The sequence below is a fragment of the Indicator indicator genome, chromosome 5, assembly GCF_027791375.1.
Source record: "Indicator indicator isolate 239-I01 chromosome 5, UM_Iind_1.1, whole genome shotgun sequence".
NCBI classification, from domain to species: Eukaryota; Metazoa; Chordata; class Aves; order Piciformes; family Indicatoridae; genus Indicator; species Indicator indicator.
The window spans coordinates 7,356,858-7,375,469 of NC_072014.1; the positions used below are offsets into that span (position 1 = coordinate 7,356,858).

Below are 18,612 nucleotides of genomic sequence, written 5' to 3' on the forward strand. Positions count from 1 at the left end.
ACGCTGAGCATGTGGGGGTGTTTGGGGAAGAACCCCCACCCCTCAGCACTGAAAAGAGTGCTTGGCACTGCTGCATTTACAGAACTGACACCACCAGTTATGGCCACTGCTGGTTTTTCTCCCAGCAGAGTCAGTCTGCATGAGCCAATGTCTCTAAAAGTATGCAGCAGGTGGTTTTTAGTGCTGTGCAACAGTACAGAACAAAGATGTTCTCTGAAAAGGCACAAGGAAACTGCTTCCAATAGCACAATGGCTGAGGAACTGCTGTTTTTTCACACAGATCTCCCCATGGTCAGGACAGCATTTCCCTTCTGAGGCGATATGAAGGTGGGAGCAAAGTAGCACATGCCACATTCTTCTGATAGCCATCACCACATGTTTCTGCACTTGAAAGAACATGAGGACAGCCTGGACCTTCCTGCCTCATAAATGCTGATGCTCACATGCTCACCAAGTCTCGGTTTTATACTGCTGGCTCCCTTTTCATCAGCTGCTTCTGAAAGGCTGGAGCTCTTAAGAGGTTTTTGAAACAGCAGAGCCTTTCTCCTAGGGTCTCCTAGCAGGGTTATGTCACAAACTTTTGGGGACACTGGAAGCACGTGGCTGACTCTGTGTGAACTTGCAGCTTTCACCCTGAGTTGTCATCACACATGAAAAGTTTAAGCAAGAACAAAAAGGTTCACAAGAAGAAGGCATCAGCTGCTGCTAGTGACTATGATTCAGATTGCATCACTGGATGGTACCTGATGAGACTCACCCAAGGGATACAGTCGCTGCCCTCAAGAAGCTCACTGGGGTCTGAGCCACAGCAGAGGCCTCAAGAAGCTGCTTGCTCAGGTGCCTTTCTGCACCCAAGAGATACCTGCTGGACCTTGTTGCTGAATCAGGATGCCTCCATCCCTCCCACAGCTTTTAGGGGAATGAGGTGCCCTGTCTTCTCTCCAGAGGCCCCCACCACCTCTCGACAGACCATCTATTCCCATATTCCTTCTGACCTCTTGGCATTTGAAAACCATCTCCACCACAGACCCACTGTGCTGCAGTTCTGCCCTCTTCCTCACCCAGTAACCCAGCTTCCTCTTCTGTTCCCTCCTTGACTCCCAACCCCTGAAAATGTTTTGCTGCAATCAGTTTTCTTCTACCCACCATCTCTCCTCTCAAGTGTGGGCTGAAATATCACCTCTCTCCTATGCAAGAGCTGTTCTCTTCCTCCTGCCTACTTGAGCTGGAGGTGCCTTCTGTATGCCTCTTGCTCCATGACCCATGACTTGCCTGTCTCTTGTCATCACTGTAATCTTCTCCTCCTCCTCCCTAAACCTCCACCTGCCTTTCCTCCCTTCTTGTTATGATTCAATTGCTTCCCATGTAAATGTGCCATCTCCCTCTCTAGGTGACAGGGGTCACTGCCACTCTGAACCTAGACCACCAGACAGAAGCAGAATAGGACAGGCTGCACAACACTCAAAAGGGTTGCAGGCCTGCATCTTCACTTGGGGATACTAGTGCTCTCCTCAGTTCTCCAGCAAGGAAGATAAAGGATTTAACACAACAATATCTGCCCTTATTTCTAACTTAAATCATTTTGGTCTACTTGGCCATATCCCCTGTCCATCACAGGATATAATGTCAGCCTTTCCAAGCCTCTTAGGAAAATTGACTGCTGCCTCCCAGAAAAAAGCTGGGAGGGCTGGGAGGAATTAAAGGTTCAGAAAGAAACTGAAGACTTTTCTCTCTTTGTGTGACTCTCTCTTAAGCCATGGAAGAGCTGCTTGCAAGCAGGAACCACCTGGATCATGGCTGATATTTGATCTTTGGGAAAGTAACACCGGCATTGAGTTTCCACAGAAATTTCTGTCCTCTCTGTGCTGAATTTCCATAGAAATTTCTGCCCTCTCTGTGTTGAGTTTCCATAGAAATTTCTGCCCTCTCCGCATCGTGCTGCAGCCATCCCCAACACCTAGCACTCCTCCGTCTCACCAAGACATCATTTATTCATAGCTCTGTTTTAATCATCCAGCACCATTTTTAAGTGGGAACAGAACAATTTTTCCAGGGCTGGGTACCCTACTGACAAAGGCACATCATGCCCAAAGGGCCATCAGATGAGATGACCAGCTGAAGGAACTACTGTCAAAGGACTTTCCTGGTAAGAAACATTAAGACCTGTAAAACCATCAGCTGGATTTCACCTAAGCCATGAAGCATGCTCAGGTAAAGCCATCTGTCTGCATCACCTCTCCCTTCCAAACCACAGACTCATCACCAGCTTCAGCAAGGAACGTAGCACCTGACCCATTTTCACAATACCTTTGCAAGGGCTTCAATTCACAGTGGGAGCTGTGAACATTCGCCTGCACTTACACACATTGCATTCCTAAGCCAATCCTTCCAGGCAAAAGGGGGTGCAAAACACCTCCCAAGCCTCCCAAGGCCATATTCAGCCACTCTATATTATTGTAGCTTCTCAATAAATTAAACCCATTCATCATGAAAAAAAAATGGTAAGGACCTTATTAACTTTGTAGTTAAACACCAACAGACAATATTATCTCTTATGGCAACGTTTCAGGATAGCACAGCTGGATTCTCACTTCCTTCATCTTGTATATTGTGACAAAACCTGGCATAATTCAGTCATTTTTCAATAATGTCTGCTACTTCTGGCCAATAGGGTTCAACATTTATTGCCACTGTCACAGCAAGTGTTTTATGGCCAGGATACACTGACAAAAAAAGGAAGAAACCCATTTATTAAGAAGAAAGTTTCTAGCAAAGGAAAGGGTAATAAAAAGACAGTGTTTTCTTTAGGTAACTCAAGATTACCATGCTATAAGATGAGGACACCTCACCTCAGCAAAAGTAGGAGAAAAGAGACTGCAACAGCTCCTGCAAACTGTGATTCTGACAGAAGAAGAACCATACCTGCATAATCTGTTCTTGCATAATGCCCATCTTCAGATTTTGTAGTTGTTGTGGTATTATCTGTGTGGAAAGAAATGATGGTGAGTTGCTTGGGGAGCCTGCACTTGATCTTTGACAGACTGAGAGAGTTGGGACTATTCAGTCTGGAGAGGAGAAGGCTTTGAGGAGACCTTATTGTGGCCTTCCAGTATCTGAAGGGTGCCTGCAGGAAAGCTGGTGAGGGACTTTTTAGGGTGTCAGGTAGTGATAGGACTAGGGGGAATGGAGGAAAACTAGAAGTAGGTAGATTCAGATTGGATGTCAGGAAGAACATTGGAACAGGTTGCCCCAGGAGGTAGTAGAAGCTCCATCCCTGGAAGTGTTTAAGGCCAGGCTGGATGTGGCTCTGGGCAACCTGATCCAGTATGAGGTGTCCCTGCCCATGGCAGGGGGGTTGGAACTAGATGATCCTTGAGGTCCCTTCCAACCCTGACTATTCTATGATTGTATGATCCAGACCATGCCCAGGCAGGCAGAGCTTTGCTGGCATGCCCAGCACTGCTGCAGGCTGCAAGGCTCCCCTGGGCCTGCCAGGTGTAAACAGAATGATCCAGCTTTTTTTTTCTTTCCTTTGTTTTTTAGAATGAAACATCTTCAATTAAGGAAACACTTTTTTTTGGTAGGCTGTTTTTTTTTTCTCCCCCCCCCCCCAATATGTGCTAACAGATTGCAGTTGGGATAAATATATCAGTATGAAGCAGGAGTTGTCATTTCTGCTCTATTTGAAGTAATTGGGGAGGTTTAATATGTACTCTGAAATGAACTGCTGGGGGGGTTGACTTTAAAGAGAGGGGACTAAACCAGAGAGTGTTGAATACACCTGTACAGGATGGCCTTGTAAGCAGAGGTGCTGAGGATTTATAGGCCAGAAACTAGAGGGAAAAGTGCTATTAAGAACCTGAGTCTCAGCAGACACTTTATTTGCAGGGACTATTTAAAGGCAAATTGTCTTCATTTTTTTTTTTTTTTTGAAAGAAAATAGAGTTTTTAAAGTCAGCTCAAGGGTTATAGGTGATTTAGCATCATAGAATGGTTTGGGTTTGAAGGGACCTTTAGAGATCACAGGATGGTTAGGGTTGGAAGGGCCCTCTGGAAATCTTCCACTCAAACCTCCCTGGCAGGGCAGGACCATATCATCTAGTATAGGTTGCACAGGAACACATCCAGATGGGTCTTGGAAGTCTCTAGAGAATGAGATTCCACAACCCCTCTAGGGAGCTTGTTCCAGTGCTCTGTGACCCTTACAGTAAACAAGTTCCTTCCTCATGTTGAGGTGTAACTTCCTGCGCTGTAGTTTACCTCCATTAACTCCTTGCAGAGAACAGGGACATAGAATCATAGACTGGCTTCAGTTGGAAGGGACCTTAAAGTTCCAACTCCTCTGCCATGGGCAGGGACACCTTCCACCAGACCAGGTTGCTCAGAGCCTCATCCAGTCCGGTCTTAAAACATTTCCATGGATGAGATCTTCAACTAGAACAGGTTGCTCAGAGCCCCAGACAAGCTCACCTGAAATGGTTCCAGGGATGGGGCATCTACAGCCTCTCTGGGCAACCTGGGCAAGTGTCTCACCACCCTCACTGTAAAAGAAATTCTTCCGTCTACCTAGTCTCCCTCTTATAGTTTCAAACCATCACCCCTTGTCCCACCAAAACAGGCCCTGCTCAAAACTCTGCCCTAAGCTTTCTTATTGGACCCTTTAAGCACTTAAAGGCTACAATAAGGTCTCCCTGGAGCCTCCTTCTCCAGGCTGAACAACCCCAACTCTCTCAGCCTGGCCTCACAGCTGAGGTGTTTAGTAATCCATGAGCTGGGCACAGGGAATACAACACTCATTGAGAAACAGAGTCTGGAGCTGCTCTTGGCAAACTTTCAGTCACCTTTGGCATCTCATGGGCCCAGCAAGGGTCAGATGAGAAGCCAGCTCCAGGACTGTGTTTGGGAGCATGTCTTTGGCCACCTGATTCAAGCTGCCACAGTTAAGAGAACAAAAAGCATCCATCCTGGGTGCCAAAATGTATCTGAGGGAGACTTCTGCTGCCTGCTCCAGCCCCAAACCTGGAGGGCAGAGTTCTGGGTGAGATCCTCTGAGCAAAACACAGGTGGTGCCTGATTTTGGAAGCAGTGCAGGGCTGGCCAGTGCCATGCTGGTGTGGGCAGGATTACACACACCATTCCTCACACCTCTGCTGGCATCTACACCACAGCCTGTGCTCTATAGTAGCAACTGCAAGAGCCTAATGGAGGTGTGAAAAGTGCTAAGTAAGAAGCCCAGTGAACAAAAATTGAAAACACTCTTTGAAATGAGTTTTGCTATGAGAGTTACCTTGACATCGACCCAAAGACATGACTTCAATTTTCTCCTGTTTCTGGCATGATGCCTCTTTGATTTGACATGCATTATCATAAGATTTCCCATCGGAAGCACAAAGAGGATTGAAGTTGGTTTGAGAACAGTCAATGTTGCACACGCACCTGGAAAGACAGGAAAAGAGACAAAAGGAAGAGGCTGATATGAGGAAGTTGTTTGGTGACATCATAAATTCATCTCAGAGACAGAAGTGGTTCTGTTTTCCTGACTGCACAATACAAATCAACAGAGTGGAAATTCTGTCAAGAGGCCATTTCTATTTCAGGATGGAAACGAGCTATGGGGAGAGAAAAGAGACACAGGGAAGAAAAGCAAGCAAAAGGAAACACAAAAAAGTGTTAAACGTGGAAAACTCTGCCACACCATCATCACCACCACTTGTGACTTCTTGTAAGCCCAGGATGCCATTGGCCTTCTGGCCTACAAGTGTCCATTTCTGGCTCATGCACCAGCATCCCTGAGTGTTCTCTGCGTGGCTGCTCTCAGTCTCATCACCCCCAGCCTGGGCTGGTATCAAGGACTGTTTCCTGCTCTGTTCAACAAGCACAATCAAACTGTGACATCCCTGCTTGTACCCCACAGCGTACAGTGGGTGAGGATCCTGCAGATCCTACAGAACACAGGAATCCCTTACCCTAAATAGAGCCTGATGCCAACACTTGTCATATTCAGAAATCCCATCCTGCTCCCAGCTAGCTCCCAAAGCTGGTGCTTCCCTCTCACACCCAGCCTGCCACCTGGCCGTGTCCAGGCTCTGCCCTGTCATTTTCTTGCTCTTTCACAAACTTGGAGGTGGGGTGGGGAGCTTCATCTCCTTTGGCTGCTGGCTGTATTGGCCCTGGGACTGCCCCCCAGGTTCCCCTTGCCCATACAGTAGTGGCAGCAGGTATCCTGCAGCTTCTTGGTCTCTGAGGCATTTCAGTAGGCTTCTAATTTTAAGTGCTTTGATCATCTGACCGTTTCATCATCCTGGCTACGACTTCTGATTATCATTATATCAATAAATCTATTTGGTTTCCGTGTTCCTAAGAACTGTGCTGAAGAAATCTTGGCAATATAAAGGCTGACTGAGCTTTCCTCAGGCTCCCGAAGCTGTGAGAAGGTCAATGAGGTCTCCTAGTAGGTCACAGGATGAAACTGTACCCAAGAGGATACACAGAATACATGTGTAAGGCTTAACTACGCTTTCTGCAGTCAGAAAAGCAGCCTTGGAAGCATCTATGAGGAAGGAGTACTTCCAAGACGTCAACTGATAGGCTGCAGCTCCCCTGAGAAAGGACAAACTCCTGAATGCTGACCCACAGGCTTATCTCAGCTTTCAAATAATGGGCTCATGTGTTAATTGATTAAAATTTGGGCTCTCACTGTAAATAATCATTAAACAAGGCTCCCTTTCTTATGTCTCTTCTTCCAGGTCATTATGATCATCTCTGATGATTTCTACTTTTTTTATAAGCTTTACATTATTCCCTTTCATTTCGCACAATGAAGATCTTAGAGGAGAGGAACATCCAGCAATCTACTTTGTTATTTTGGTGAATACAAAGGTTAAAAAAATCAAAACAGATGAAAAAAGTCTGTCTCCTAGGTCCCTTCGCAGGGCACTTTGGGCTGACTCCCCATGGTGCATCCTGCAGCATGGCTTGGTGACATTGCAGGACTCTCTGTCCAAGCAGATCTGGAAGGTTTCTGCAGACCAAGGTGCAGCTCTGCAGCTCACACCCTGGGAAAGCCCACCAGGCTGCCAGAGCTGAACTAAGCCTGAGGCAGGTAAGATGCTGATGGGCACCTCCTTGTGACTTCCTATTGACATGCAGGGTGCAAGTTGCTGCAGATCTGTCTTTGAGCTTCTGTCAAGGCAGCAACTGCAATAAACAGCACAGGGGAACCCGTGTGCATACTGGGAATGGTTGTCGCTATTTTCACCTGTGTAACACAGTTCTCCCCTTCCCAAAGAAATGAGACAAGAGCACAAAATAAATCAGTGGCTATTCCCTGCACATCTCCTGACCACACAAAACTGCTGCCCAGACCTCAGAGAGCTCCCATGTCCCAGAAGGGGGAGCAATATGCTGCACCAGGCTGCTTGGCCAAGTTGGAGCAGCCAACTTGGCTTTCTGTCGAATCAGTCTCTGCATCCACACCTCAAATCCTGATTTTGCTTTTGAGCCACTCACTCCAAGGAGGACACTGAGGTGCTGGGAGCATGTCCAGAGAAGGTGAAGGGTCTGGAGAACAGGTCTGGTGAGGAGCAGCTGAGGGAACCAGGGTTGTTTAGTCTGGAGTGGAGGAGGCTAGGGGAAACCTCTTAGCTCCCTACAACTCCTTGAAAGGAGGTTGGAGGGAGCTGGGGGTCAGTCTCTTCTCCCTACTAACAACTGATAAAGTGAGAGCAAATGGTCTTAAGGTGCATGAGGGGAGGTTTAGGTTGGATATTGGGAAAAATTTCTTTGCTTCAAGAGTGGTGAGGCATTGGAACAGGCTGCCCAGGGACATGGTGGAATCACCATCCCTGGTGACTGGTTCAAGAAACCTGCAGACATGGCACTTGTGGACATGATTTAATGGCCATGGTAGTGTTAGGCTGATGGTTAGACTTGATGATCTTGGAGGTCTTTTCCAGCCAAAACAATTCTGTGATTCTATGAAATTACTGGGGTCAACAGACAAGGCATGGGTGAGCACACCAGTGAGTGCTCAGGCTCCTAACTCCCCACTCCTCTACAAATAGCACAGTTTTATTTTCTGGGCACAGGGAGCCCCTTTGCTTGCCACTTACAAGAGGAATCATGGCTATAAAATACTGCCTGTGGAGGGAGGAGCTTTGTTTTAAGGAGGCATCTCAGTAAAACGAGAGAACAGTTCTTTGCCTGTGAAGTGTAGGGGAATGCTCTAATTCTAATTCCTTAGTTCATGAATAAAGTATAATCATCAGTGACACAGTCATGATAAAAAGAACCCCACTCCATGCTTCATCTTTACTCCTAAGACAACCACGCAGCCTTTGTTTTCAACAAAGTGTGACTGAAAAAGAATTAAGAATAAAATTACCCTGCACGTGGCCTGAGGAGGGCTTAGTGCGTAGCTCTGATGGGGAGGGAGGAGGACAACTGGCTCTAGAAGAGTGGTTTTACTGGAAACAGAGGCCAAGCACGTTTCTGTCAGAGAGAGATGACAGTGGCAGCTCTTCCCTATCCAACATCTTTTAATTAGCCCTCTGCAGTTTGGAAATGTGAGAGCGTTGTTGGTACCACCTCCATTTATTAAAGATTCATGTGCAGGCTTTGCTGGCCATGGGTCATTTGCTTTTTTGGAACCAGAGCGACAGAAAATTGTGTCTGAGAGATCTGCAAAAAAAGTACTTAATGAAATGAATAACGTCTTCAGCCAAGTGTCTGCTTGATTACAGAGTCCAAACAGCAGAACAGCAATAAATCTGCCACAAAGAGAATTCTCAGTCGAGGGGAAAAAAAAAAAAAAAAGAAAGAAAAAGGTATGAAACCAAAGAGACAAAGTAGTGAGAGTTAGAAATGTGAAAATGCATATCTAGTGTTATTTTTACTAGTCAGAGCTGGGATATTGGAGCACATATGCTAATTTGGTCAAGTGTGAGATCCCACCATGTTTCAGCCAGCACTGTTTCACAGGGAAAGTTCCCCTCTACAATCATTTCCAACCTCAGATATTTTCTCCAGGCAAAAAATAATTAAAAAAAGAAAAAGAGGAAGGAAAAAACCCAACAGCATTTTGCAGCATCAAAAAAGCTCAAAGCTTTGCCTTTGCTACAAACCAGTGTATAAATAAACCCACGGCAGTTGTACATTTGTGGTATTTCCACCAGAGACATGACTTATCCTCTGCTCTGACTAGCAAACAGCCATCAGAAACTCAAAATTTCAGGTTGGATGTTGGTCTGGTCCTCTCTAAGCCCCTTGCCCCCTCAGTGCAGGACATCAAATGGCCATTTAAAGCAAAGCTGGCAGCACAGGCCTGCTTAACGAGCCTGGCAATCAGTCCCCAATGCCTTCTCCATCATTTGGATTCCTGCAAGGTTTTTCTTTCTGGTACACAGGGCATCTTTGTTGACATTACCAGCAGGCAAGTGGAAATGAAGCCTGGCTTAACATTACGCCTTCAACACTGGAACATGAATTGTACTGTGATTCAGCTGCGTGTCAGGAGCTGGTGGGAGCCTTCGCTTAGCCAGGCAGCTCTGGGGATGTTTAATGCATCTCAACACAACACCATGCAGAGATACTTGAACTAGCTCTGAGCAGGGCCTGGCAAGGTTAACAAGCCTGGGTAGAGCCAGCCCCTAGGAGCTCAGCTGGCCTCTTCAGACCCTTCATGGACTGCAGCATCATGCCTCCTTAAAGCACACAGTCTGTGATACCCCTTTTCTAGGGAGCAGTCACCTCGGCTACCCACCTCAGCACCACCTTGTTCTCAAAGCTGTCCACGCAGGCTGCTCAGCTGGATTTCTCCAGGGGGCTTGCATGTACATGCCTCTGGTGTTAGGCATCAGTCTCAAAAGGATCACTTTGGTCCTCAGCCCATTTACAACAATAGCATTAAGCTTCACCGAATGATGGGGGTTAGAACGGACCTCTGAGGATCATCTAATCAATGCCTCCTGCTAAAGTGTGGTCACTCATAGCAGGCTGCCCAGGATCACAATGTCCAGGTGGGTTTGGAATTTCTTCGGAGGAGACTCCACAGCCTCTCTGGGCAGCCTGCTCCAGGGCTCTGTCACCAGTCAGTTTTTCCTTATGGGTAAGTGGAACTTCCCATGTTCTAGTTTGTGCCTGCTGCCCCTTGTCCTGTCACTGGGCACCACTGAAAAGAGCGTGGCCGCATCCTATTGCTCCTCATCTTTACTGATAAGCATCAGTAAGAACCTTCTAGAGACCTATAGCAGCAATGAGCGGGTGCTGTTATACCCATTTTATGGAGAAGTAAGTTTTAGTATAAGTCCTGGCACCCTCAATTCAGAGTCAGCAGGGACTGACCAAGCTCAGGTGCCCTACAGTTGCCTCTGCAGTGTGTGGAGCACAGCCAATAATGCCTCTATCCAGGAGACGACACTGCCTGCCATCATCTCCTAGTTCTGCCTGTAGCTGAACATCAGGCACATCACCATACCTATAGATAAAATACATTCCTAATTCCCACTGGCAGGCAGGATTCACACTTTCTATGAATCACAACCTCTATCCTGTCTGTGCTTGCCAGGAGACTGAAATCCTGTCACTGCACTCCTAAGAACATCATAAGGAGGCTTAAAGAACAGAGGTGCTGCGTGTTTCCTTCACAACCAACTCTGCTGGGTGTGGGAGGGGGATGCCAAACTCTGGCTGCAGCACAGAACAATAAACAATACATATTTTATCATGGCAGCACAAAAATAGCATGCAGCATTTCTTCCCCAGGCCTGCTGGTGCTTCCCTTCGCTTTCAGATCACAAGTGCAGAAGCAGCAGGGCTCATTTTGAGTGCCTTCCACTCATTTATCTAATTTATTTTTCCCTTTTGTCCTTTGCAGCCCAGCTTCTGCACTAAGGGCTTCCAGCATGGCTGCTTTTCACAGAGGCTTCTCTGGGATCTTTTACCTATTTCAACTGTTCAAATGTTTATTTTCAGCAGGAGCTGAAGAAGAAAAGCTTGATTCCCTCCGGGTGATGCAAGGGTTCTGCCTGGCACTTCAATGGCGTCCCGTTATCCAAACAATTAGAAAGCACAGCGGCGGCGCGCGGTGTTATCAGGATGCTGCGCGCAGATACTGATTACCATGGAGTGCAGAAGAAGCAGGATTTGAAGGGCCCCAAAGCGTCGCAACAGAAGGAAGAGCTGAATAATCAGGTGATTACTCAAGCGTCCTGGGGTGCAGCAAGAGGAGTATGGTCAGCAGGTTAAGAGAGGTTCTCCTCCCCACATACTCTGCCCTGGTGAGGCCTCATTTGTAGTACTGCATCCAGTTCAAGAGGGACAGGGAACTGCTGAAGAAGGTACAGCAAAGGGCTATGAAGATGATTAGGGCACTAGAGCATCTCTCTTTTTGAAGAACAGCTGACAGACGTAGGGCTTTTTAGCCTAAGAAGGACACTGAGGTGCTGGAGCATGTCCAGAGAAGGGCAAGGAGGCTGGGGAAGGGCCTGGAGCACCTGGCCTACGAGGAGCATCTGAGGAAGCTGGGGGTGTTCAGTCTAGAGAAAAGAAGGCTAAGGGGAGACCTCACTGCTCTCTACAACTACCTGAAGGGAGGTTGGAATGAGGAGGGGGCAGCCTCTTCCTGGTGACAAGCAACAGGACCAGAGGAAATGGTTACAGCTCCACCAGGGGAGGTTCAGGCTGGATATCAGGAAATATTTCCTCACTGGAAGGGTTCTCAAACATTGGAATGGTCTGCCCAGGGCAGTGGTGGAATCACTGTCCCTGAAGGTGTTCAAGCAGCATGTGGACCTGATGCTTAGTGACATGGTTTAGTGTTGACCCTTCAGTGCTGGGATGAGGGGTGGACTGGATGATCTTTGAGGTCTCTTCCAACCAGACACATTCTATGATTCTCAATGCTTATAAATACTTAAAGGGTGGGTGTCTGGAGGATGGCACCAGTCTTGCCAGTGGTGCCCAGTGACAGGACAAGAGGAAAAAGGCACAAACTGGAACATAGGAAGTTCCATCTAAACATGAGGAGGAACTTCTTTGCTGTGAGGCTGGTGGAGCACTGGAACAGGCTGCCCAGAGGGGTGATGGAATCTCTGTCTCCAGAGTCATTCAAAACCAACCTGGACACTGCCCTGTGCAGCCTGTTGCAGGTGAGCCTGCTCTGGCGGGGGGTTGGACTTGATGGTCTCCAGAGGTCCCTTGCAAAGCCTATCACTCTGTGATTCTGTCATTCTGTGAAAAGGACTGAAGGGGCCAAAATTACATCCCTGACCTACTTGTCTGCCATGCTCTCATGTACCTGGGTGACCCTTCCATCTCCATACCTTCCATCAAACTTCTCTGACCATGTTGTCTATCTGGGGTACAGGGCCAGGAGCTAAGGCAGCGTCACCGTGCAGCGCTCACGCTGCTGCACAGCAGGGAGTGGCTGCCAATGCTTAGACCCCCCTACAGATTTTTAAGAGCACATTTGTTACTCAAGGAGGTTGTTTCAAAGCAGCTTCCTGTTTAAGAACTTGCTCACCAGTTTTCAAGTTTTCATCCTGGAATCTGCACCTCATGAAAACTGCTTCCAGCTGCAGTGTAAGACACTGCAACTCAAGTTCTAATTTCCTTTTTTTTTTTCTCCTTAAATTTCTTTATAAGGTTTCCACAAAGAACATCACAAACTTCAGCTTTGCTTCCTTCTTTCAATTCAAAGCACCAATTAGAAGACGACCTTTAGCTGGCTTCCCCATGCCCTCTAATGCCCTCAACAGCACATTGACCTGGATGTTTAAAAGCAATCACATCATGGAAAACAGGTGTTGCCAGACTGGATGCCTTAAACTCAGACACTGAAATTAAGGAATTACAAGGTTGATGATTGGCTTTGCATCTTAGAATCATGGAATCATTTTGGTTGGAAGAGATCTTTAAGATCATCACAGACAACCATTAACCAAGCACTGGCAGGTCACCACTAAACCACAGCCCCAATCACCTTATCTACACAGCTTTTCACAGAATCATAAAATGTTACGGGTTGGAAGGTCATCAAAAGATCATCCAAGTCCAACCCCCCTGCCAGGGCAGGTCACACAGGAACACATCCAGGTGAGTTTTACGTCTCTCCAGAGAAGGAGACTCCACAGACTCTAGGGGCAGCCTGCTCCAGGGCTCTGACACCCTCATAGTGAAAAAGTTTTCCCTTATGTTCATGTGGAACCTTCTCTGCTCCAGCTTGCACCCAGTGCCCCTTGTCCTGTCATTGGACATTACTGAGCAGAGTCTGGCTCCATCCTCCCAAAATTGCCCTTCACATTTTTATAAACATGAATGAGGCTCCTCTTCTCCAAGCTAAAGAGCCCCAACGCCCTCAGCCCTTCCTCACAAGGGAGATGTTCCACTGCCTCTAGCATCTTTATGGCTCTGTGCTGGACTCATTCAAGCAGTTCTCTGAGGTCTTTCTTGAACAGAGGGGCCCAGAACTGGACACAACATTTCAGATGCGGTCTCACCTGGGCACAGCAGAGGGAGAGGAGATCTCTCTTGAAGTATTCACCACACCCCTTCTGATGCACCCCAGGATGCCATTGGCCTTCTTGGCCACAAGGGCACATTGCTGGCTCATGTTGTCATAGTGGACAACAAGAATCTTTTCCCCAGAGTGCTCTCTCTTTTAAATCCCTCCAGGGATGGAGACTTCACCACTGCATTGGGCAGCCTGGTCCAGACTTTGACAGCCCTTTCACAGAAGAAATTCTCCCTCATGTCCAACCTAAATCTCACCTGGCACAACTTGAGATCATCTCCTCACATCCTATTGCTTGTTGCTTGGGAGAAGAAATGCCCCCCCTGGCCCCTGCCTTGCTCCAACCTCATTTCAGGCAGCTGTAGAGAGTGAGAAGATTTCCCCTTGAAGAGAGATGGAAAAATTCTCATGCTGGCTATGTGAGCAGAGCAGAGAAATCCCATTCTGTTCACACCCCAATTCCAACATCTGCAGGTATCTAATGGGTGACTTAAAGCACATGGAATAAAATAAATGCCTTTTCATGGCCTGCCTACACGTGGTGTCCTTCACATCTCTATGGTCTGTGCTAAAACAAAGTGTGGCTGACTGGTATCCTCCCTCTGTAAACGTCTGAGGCTGTCCTTCACAAAGGTCTCATCTCTCTCTCTGTGCCTCAGACTGCTGATACTGTTCACTCCTACCCTAAAGCCAGCAAATAATGAGACTTGTTCCACTCCAGCCTCCAGCAGCTAGTGGGAATATCACAGCATCTGGTGGGAAGCAGGGGACACCATGCAGCTGCAGGTCCTGGCATGGATCTTGTCAGGGAGGAAGGCTTGTTCTGCTCATGAAAAATTTGTGGAATTACTGGTACCACCTTTGTTAACAACACTAGAAGTTGCTTCTGGAAGCAGAAAGTGGACTCTGATTTATCAGTAAGAGTAAAGGGATGATGGCCTTCATGGAGGAGGAGACCAGGGTGCTGTAAGCCCCATCCCCTGAGCCATCCACTGCCAGTGGGGAAGGCAAAGCTTGGGGTGACCTTCCTAAAACTAGTGAGAAGAAAACCATGGGAAAATAATTGCTTCTTGTAAAGACTCCTTCCATATGTGCAAAATGAGACTGCCTCTCCCCATCGACTGCTCTGCCCCCTCAGGCACGTGTGCCTCCCACCTTGTGACTCCCAGCTCCAAGGAGACTTGCCTGAGGGCAGGACCATCTGAACTGGCTGTGTGCTCCAGGCTACCCTGCCTGTGTGCTCCAGGCTACCCTGCCTGGTGAGCTGACTTAAATGATGGAATAAAACCTGATCTAGCTCTTTAATGGGATTCTAGGAGGATACTTCCAGGCTTTCCTTCAGGCACTCTTTGCACTTCCTGCACACAGAGAAATAAGGCAAGGCAACCTCACACAGAGTGGGGAATGAGTTCTCAGCCCATAGAGATGGGCCTGAGACACAAGCAAATCACTGCACATGCCAGAGGAGAGTGTGCAGTCTGTAGATGAAAGTTGCTGTGCAAAACTAGAGATCATCACTGCCTCTTCTCTTGCTGCCTCACGATGACCACGGTGCCTGGCTGCTTTTGAGAGCAAGCCCTGAGGGAAAATACCACTGGCAGGGAAAGGAAGATGAAGGAATGAAACAAACATGTCATCTCAAGGACATGTCCTTGCCAGCAAACTAATGAGATGAGAGTAACCTTCTTCCAGCTTTGGAGCCCCTAACAGAAGAAGGAACTGTAAGAGTGGGCCGAGAGGACAGTCCATCAGAAACCTGAAGAACCTCTCCTATGAAGACAGGCTGAGAGAATTTGGCTGAGAGAATTTGGGCTTTTCAGCCTGGAGAAGAGAAGACTCCAGGGAGACCTTATTGTGGCCTTTCAATGTTTGAAGGGTGCTACAGGAGAGCTGGAGAGGGACTTTACACAACAACAGGTAGTGACAGGGTGAGGGGTAATGGTTTCAAACTGGAAGAAGATGGATTGAGATCAGACATTAGAAGAAATTCTTCCCCATGAGGGTGGTGAGGCACTGGATCAGGATGCCCAGAGAAGCTGTGGGTGCTTCAAGCCTGAAAGTATTGAAAGCCAGGTGGGACAGGGCCTTGAGTAAGCTGGTCTTGTAGGGGGTGTCCTTGCTCATGGCAGTGGGGTTGGAACTAGATGATCTTTAAGGTTCCTTCCAACCCAAACTATTCTCTGATTCTTCAGGTCTGGGACACAGATCAGTGGAATCCACCTGCAGCTCCTCAAAGGGGTGTGCCACAAGCATTGTGCCCCAGCCAGGATGGGTGTCCCTGAAGCATCTGAAGCATGGGAGAGCTTTGTTACAAAATGGACAGGCTGAGAGATAGCAATTAAATCTGTATGTCTGTGCACATCTCACAGAAGCTTTCAGCTGTGACTGGCACATGGGAAAGGAGCAGGGCAGGAGATGGATGCTTTGGGGAAGAGACACCTGCCACCCTGCAGGGACTGTGAGAGCTGAGGTCAGCCCTGAACGTCAGCTCCTATTGAGTTTCCCTTGGACTCATATTTAATGCATGGGATGTGTTTTTAATGGCTTAGACGTGTGAACAAATCATGGCCTCGATGTTCCAACATGGGTGTCTGAAGGAGCCTCTGACCTTCTGCAATGGATGCAGTTTCAATTTAATAGTGAACATAAAGTGGGGAGGAGGAGATGAAGCATTCTATTAAGACATTTGATAATAAATTGGAAAGTGCTTTCCCAGTGCTTTACATAGCTACATCTCTCTGCAAATCTGCTTAAGCCAACACATGTAACTCTGAGCTACAAAGTTGTATCCCTGCTTTCGTGAACTTGCTTACATAAAACTCAATAACAACACAGCCTATTTATTGCTAAAATGCTGGTAGGAAATTGGAAAAGGTATAAATACAATTCATTGCTCGTGATCTCCTGCCCCCTGAAGGCACTGGAAGGCTCCAAATCTTGCTCACTTCACAGCATCATAAAACCCGAGCCATAAATGTCACCCCTTTCTGGATGGCGCATTAGGCCAATCGGCTTTTTATTGTAACTAAAAGGGCCATCAGGAAGGCACTACTCAGTCTGCTAGAGGGGTCTGACTTTGGCTAAAAACGGAGGACCGGGCAGAGATGAAAGCTTATTTTAAATGATAAAGGGGGAAAAAAATTGGGGGGGGGGGAGGGGGGGGCGGAAACTGGTGCCAGAAGAGGCTGTTCTCTGAGGTCTCTGCGCTTGCACTTTCAGGCTGCAGTGCCCTGATGCCGGCAGATGATCCTGTGTCAGTCATATAAACATCTGCTGTGCATTATCATTTGATCCCTTCTGTGCTCTTTCAACAGCCTGGTGACCCAGGTTTGCTCAGACACCCAACCACACAACCAAGCAGTGGCTTCACCACCACCTAGTGGCTTCACCTCTTCAGGCACAGCTCTGTCCTGGCACAGTCAAAAGGGAACCTTTTGGGTACATCCCACAGAGCCAAGCACCATCTTCACAATAATCCTGTAGTACAGCAGGAGCACAAAAGGGACTGTCAAAACCATTCACAGAATCACAGGATGATAGGGGTTGGAGGGGACCTCAGGAGATGATCGAGTCCAACCTCCCTGCCAGAGCAGCTTCACCTGGAGCAGGTTGCACCAGGTGGGCTGTGAGTGACTCCAGATATGGAGACTCCACCACCTCTCTGGGCAGCCTGTTCCAGGGCTCCACCACCCTCAAACCAAAGAAGTTCCTCCTCATGTATAGCTGGAACTTCTACATTCAAGTTTGTGTTTGTTACCTTTTGCCCTGTCTCTGGGCAGACTGGCCCCATCCTCCTGACACCCACTCTTTTAAAGTATTGATAAGATCCCTCCTCAGTCTGCTCTTCAAAGGCAAGTAAAGGCCTGTGCTCACAAGGCTGCTATGGTTTCCTACCTAGAACTGCAAATCACAGTCAACACCCTGGTGGAGGAGTGAAAACCCCCAAACTTTAGATCTATTTTCTCCCCTCTTAAAGCGGGCACCTAAACTGGCTGCTCTTTGCCATGCTGTTGTGTATCCATGTTGTACAAGGACCTTTCCTAACAATAGCAGTGGGATGCTGTTGCTGTCTCACACCACATCCAGCCACCCATGGGGACCCTTGTGACATGCACAGTCCTGCTGTTTCACAGCCCATGGCCACCACACCTCAATGCCAGCCAGATAAATGCTTAATTCACTTGCTCCATGCTGGATGTGCCATTTCAGCCTCCAAGCAAGGCAGAGGAAACACAAATGAAGAGGACCCCTCTGCAACCTTCAGGTAGCATCCTCAAACCCTCCCCTGAGCCCCTGCACATGGGCAGCTGCTGTGGCTCCTCCTCACTCTCCAGCAAACAGCCAAATGGACTATCTGAAAACCAGCTTTGAATTCTCTCCCTGCTTCCACAGTCCTCTGTCCCTTCCCACTCCATCCCTGCAGCCTTCTTTGCAGCATCCCTCAATGCCTCCCACCCACAGCCCACACACTGAATGCAGGGGTAGGCCTATTGGACATGGAAACTGAACAGGGAAATGTGGCTATTTTGAGCCCACACTTGTAAAATTATTGCAGGTTGTTGGGGTGTTGTTTTTTGGTTTTTTTTTTTTTTCCTTTCAACTTTAATACTGACAAGACTAATAACTGTAAAGACAAATGACAGTTCTACATGTCTCACAAGCCTCCCTCCCCTTCCACTTTGGAAGCATTTGTGTCTTGCTCCTACAGGAGCATGGCACCATGATAAGTGAAGAAAAACTCCCCAAACCTCAGGAGTTATTTTTGGCTATTCACAAATCAATATTTCCTCTGAAGACACTGAGGCAGCCATTAAGTGAAGTTCTGCTTTTGTCATCACGACTGCCAAGTCACTCCCTTGCACTCTGTGCATTTACACCCTTCTGCCAGCAAAAGGCTCCACTGGCTACTGAGAAGCTACTCCATGGCTCTGATACTGGGGGAGAACTTTTCTTTCACTGAAGTCAATGGCATAGTTTTCATTGACTTCCATGAGGCAGAAGTTCAACAGCTGTAACTGAAAATCAAGTCTGGATCAAGCTCTGTGTGTAGGACATTGCCCCCTAGACACACAGCAAACTTTGTGCAATTGCAAAAGATGATA

General features: G+C 47.6%; 1 protein-coding gene across 1 annotated transcript in view; it reads right to left on the reverse strand.

Annotated features, from left to right (window-relative positions):
• The window catches only part of TMEFF2 (transmembrane protein with EGF like and two follistatin like domains 2), a 152,626-nt gene that overhangs the window by 34,380 nt on the left and 99,634 nt on the right, over positions 1-18,612 (reverse strand). Inside the window, exons 6-7 of the mRNA XM_054380994.1 lie at positions 5,288-5,436; positions 2,923-2,982 (exon numbers count right to left, since the gene is read on the reverse strand). Of these exons, the coding sequence (XP_054236969.1) occupies positions 2,923-2,982; positions 5,288-5,436 (209 nt within the window). The remainder of the gene's footprint in view (positions 1-2,922; positions 2,983-5,287; positions 5,437-18,612) is intronic.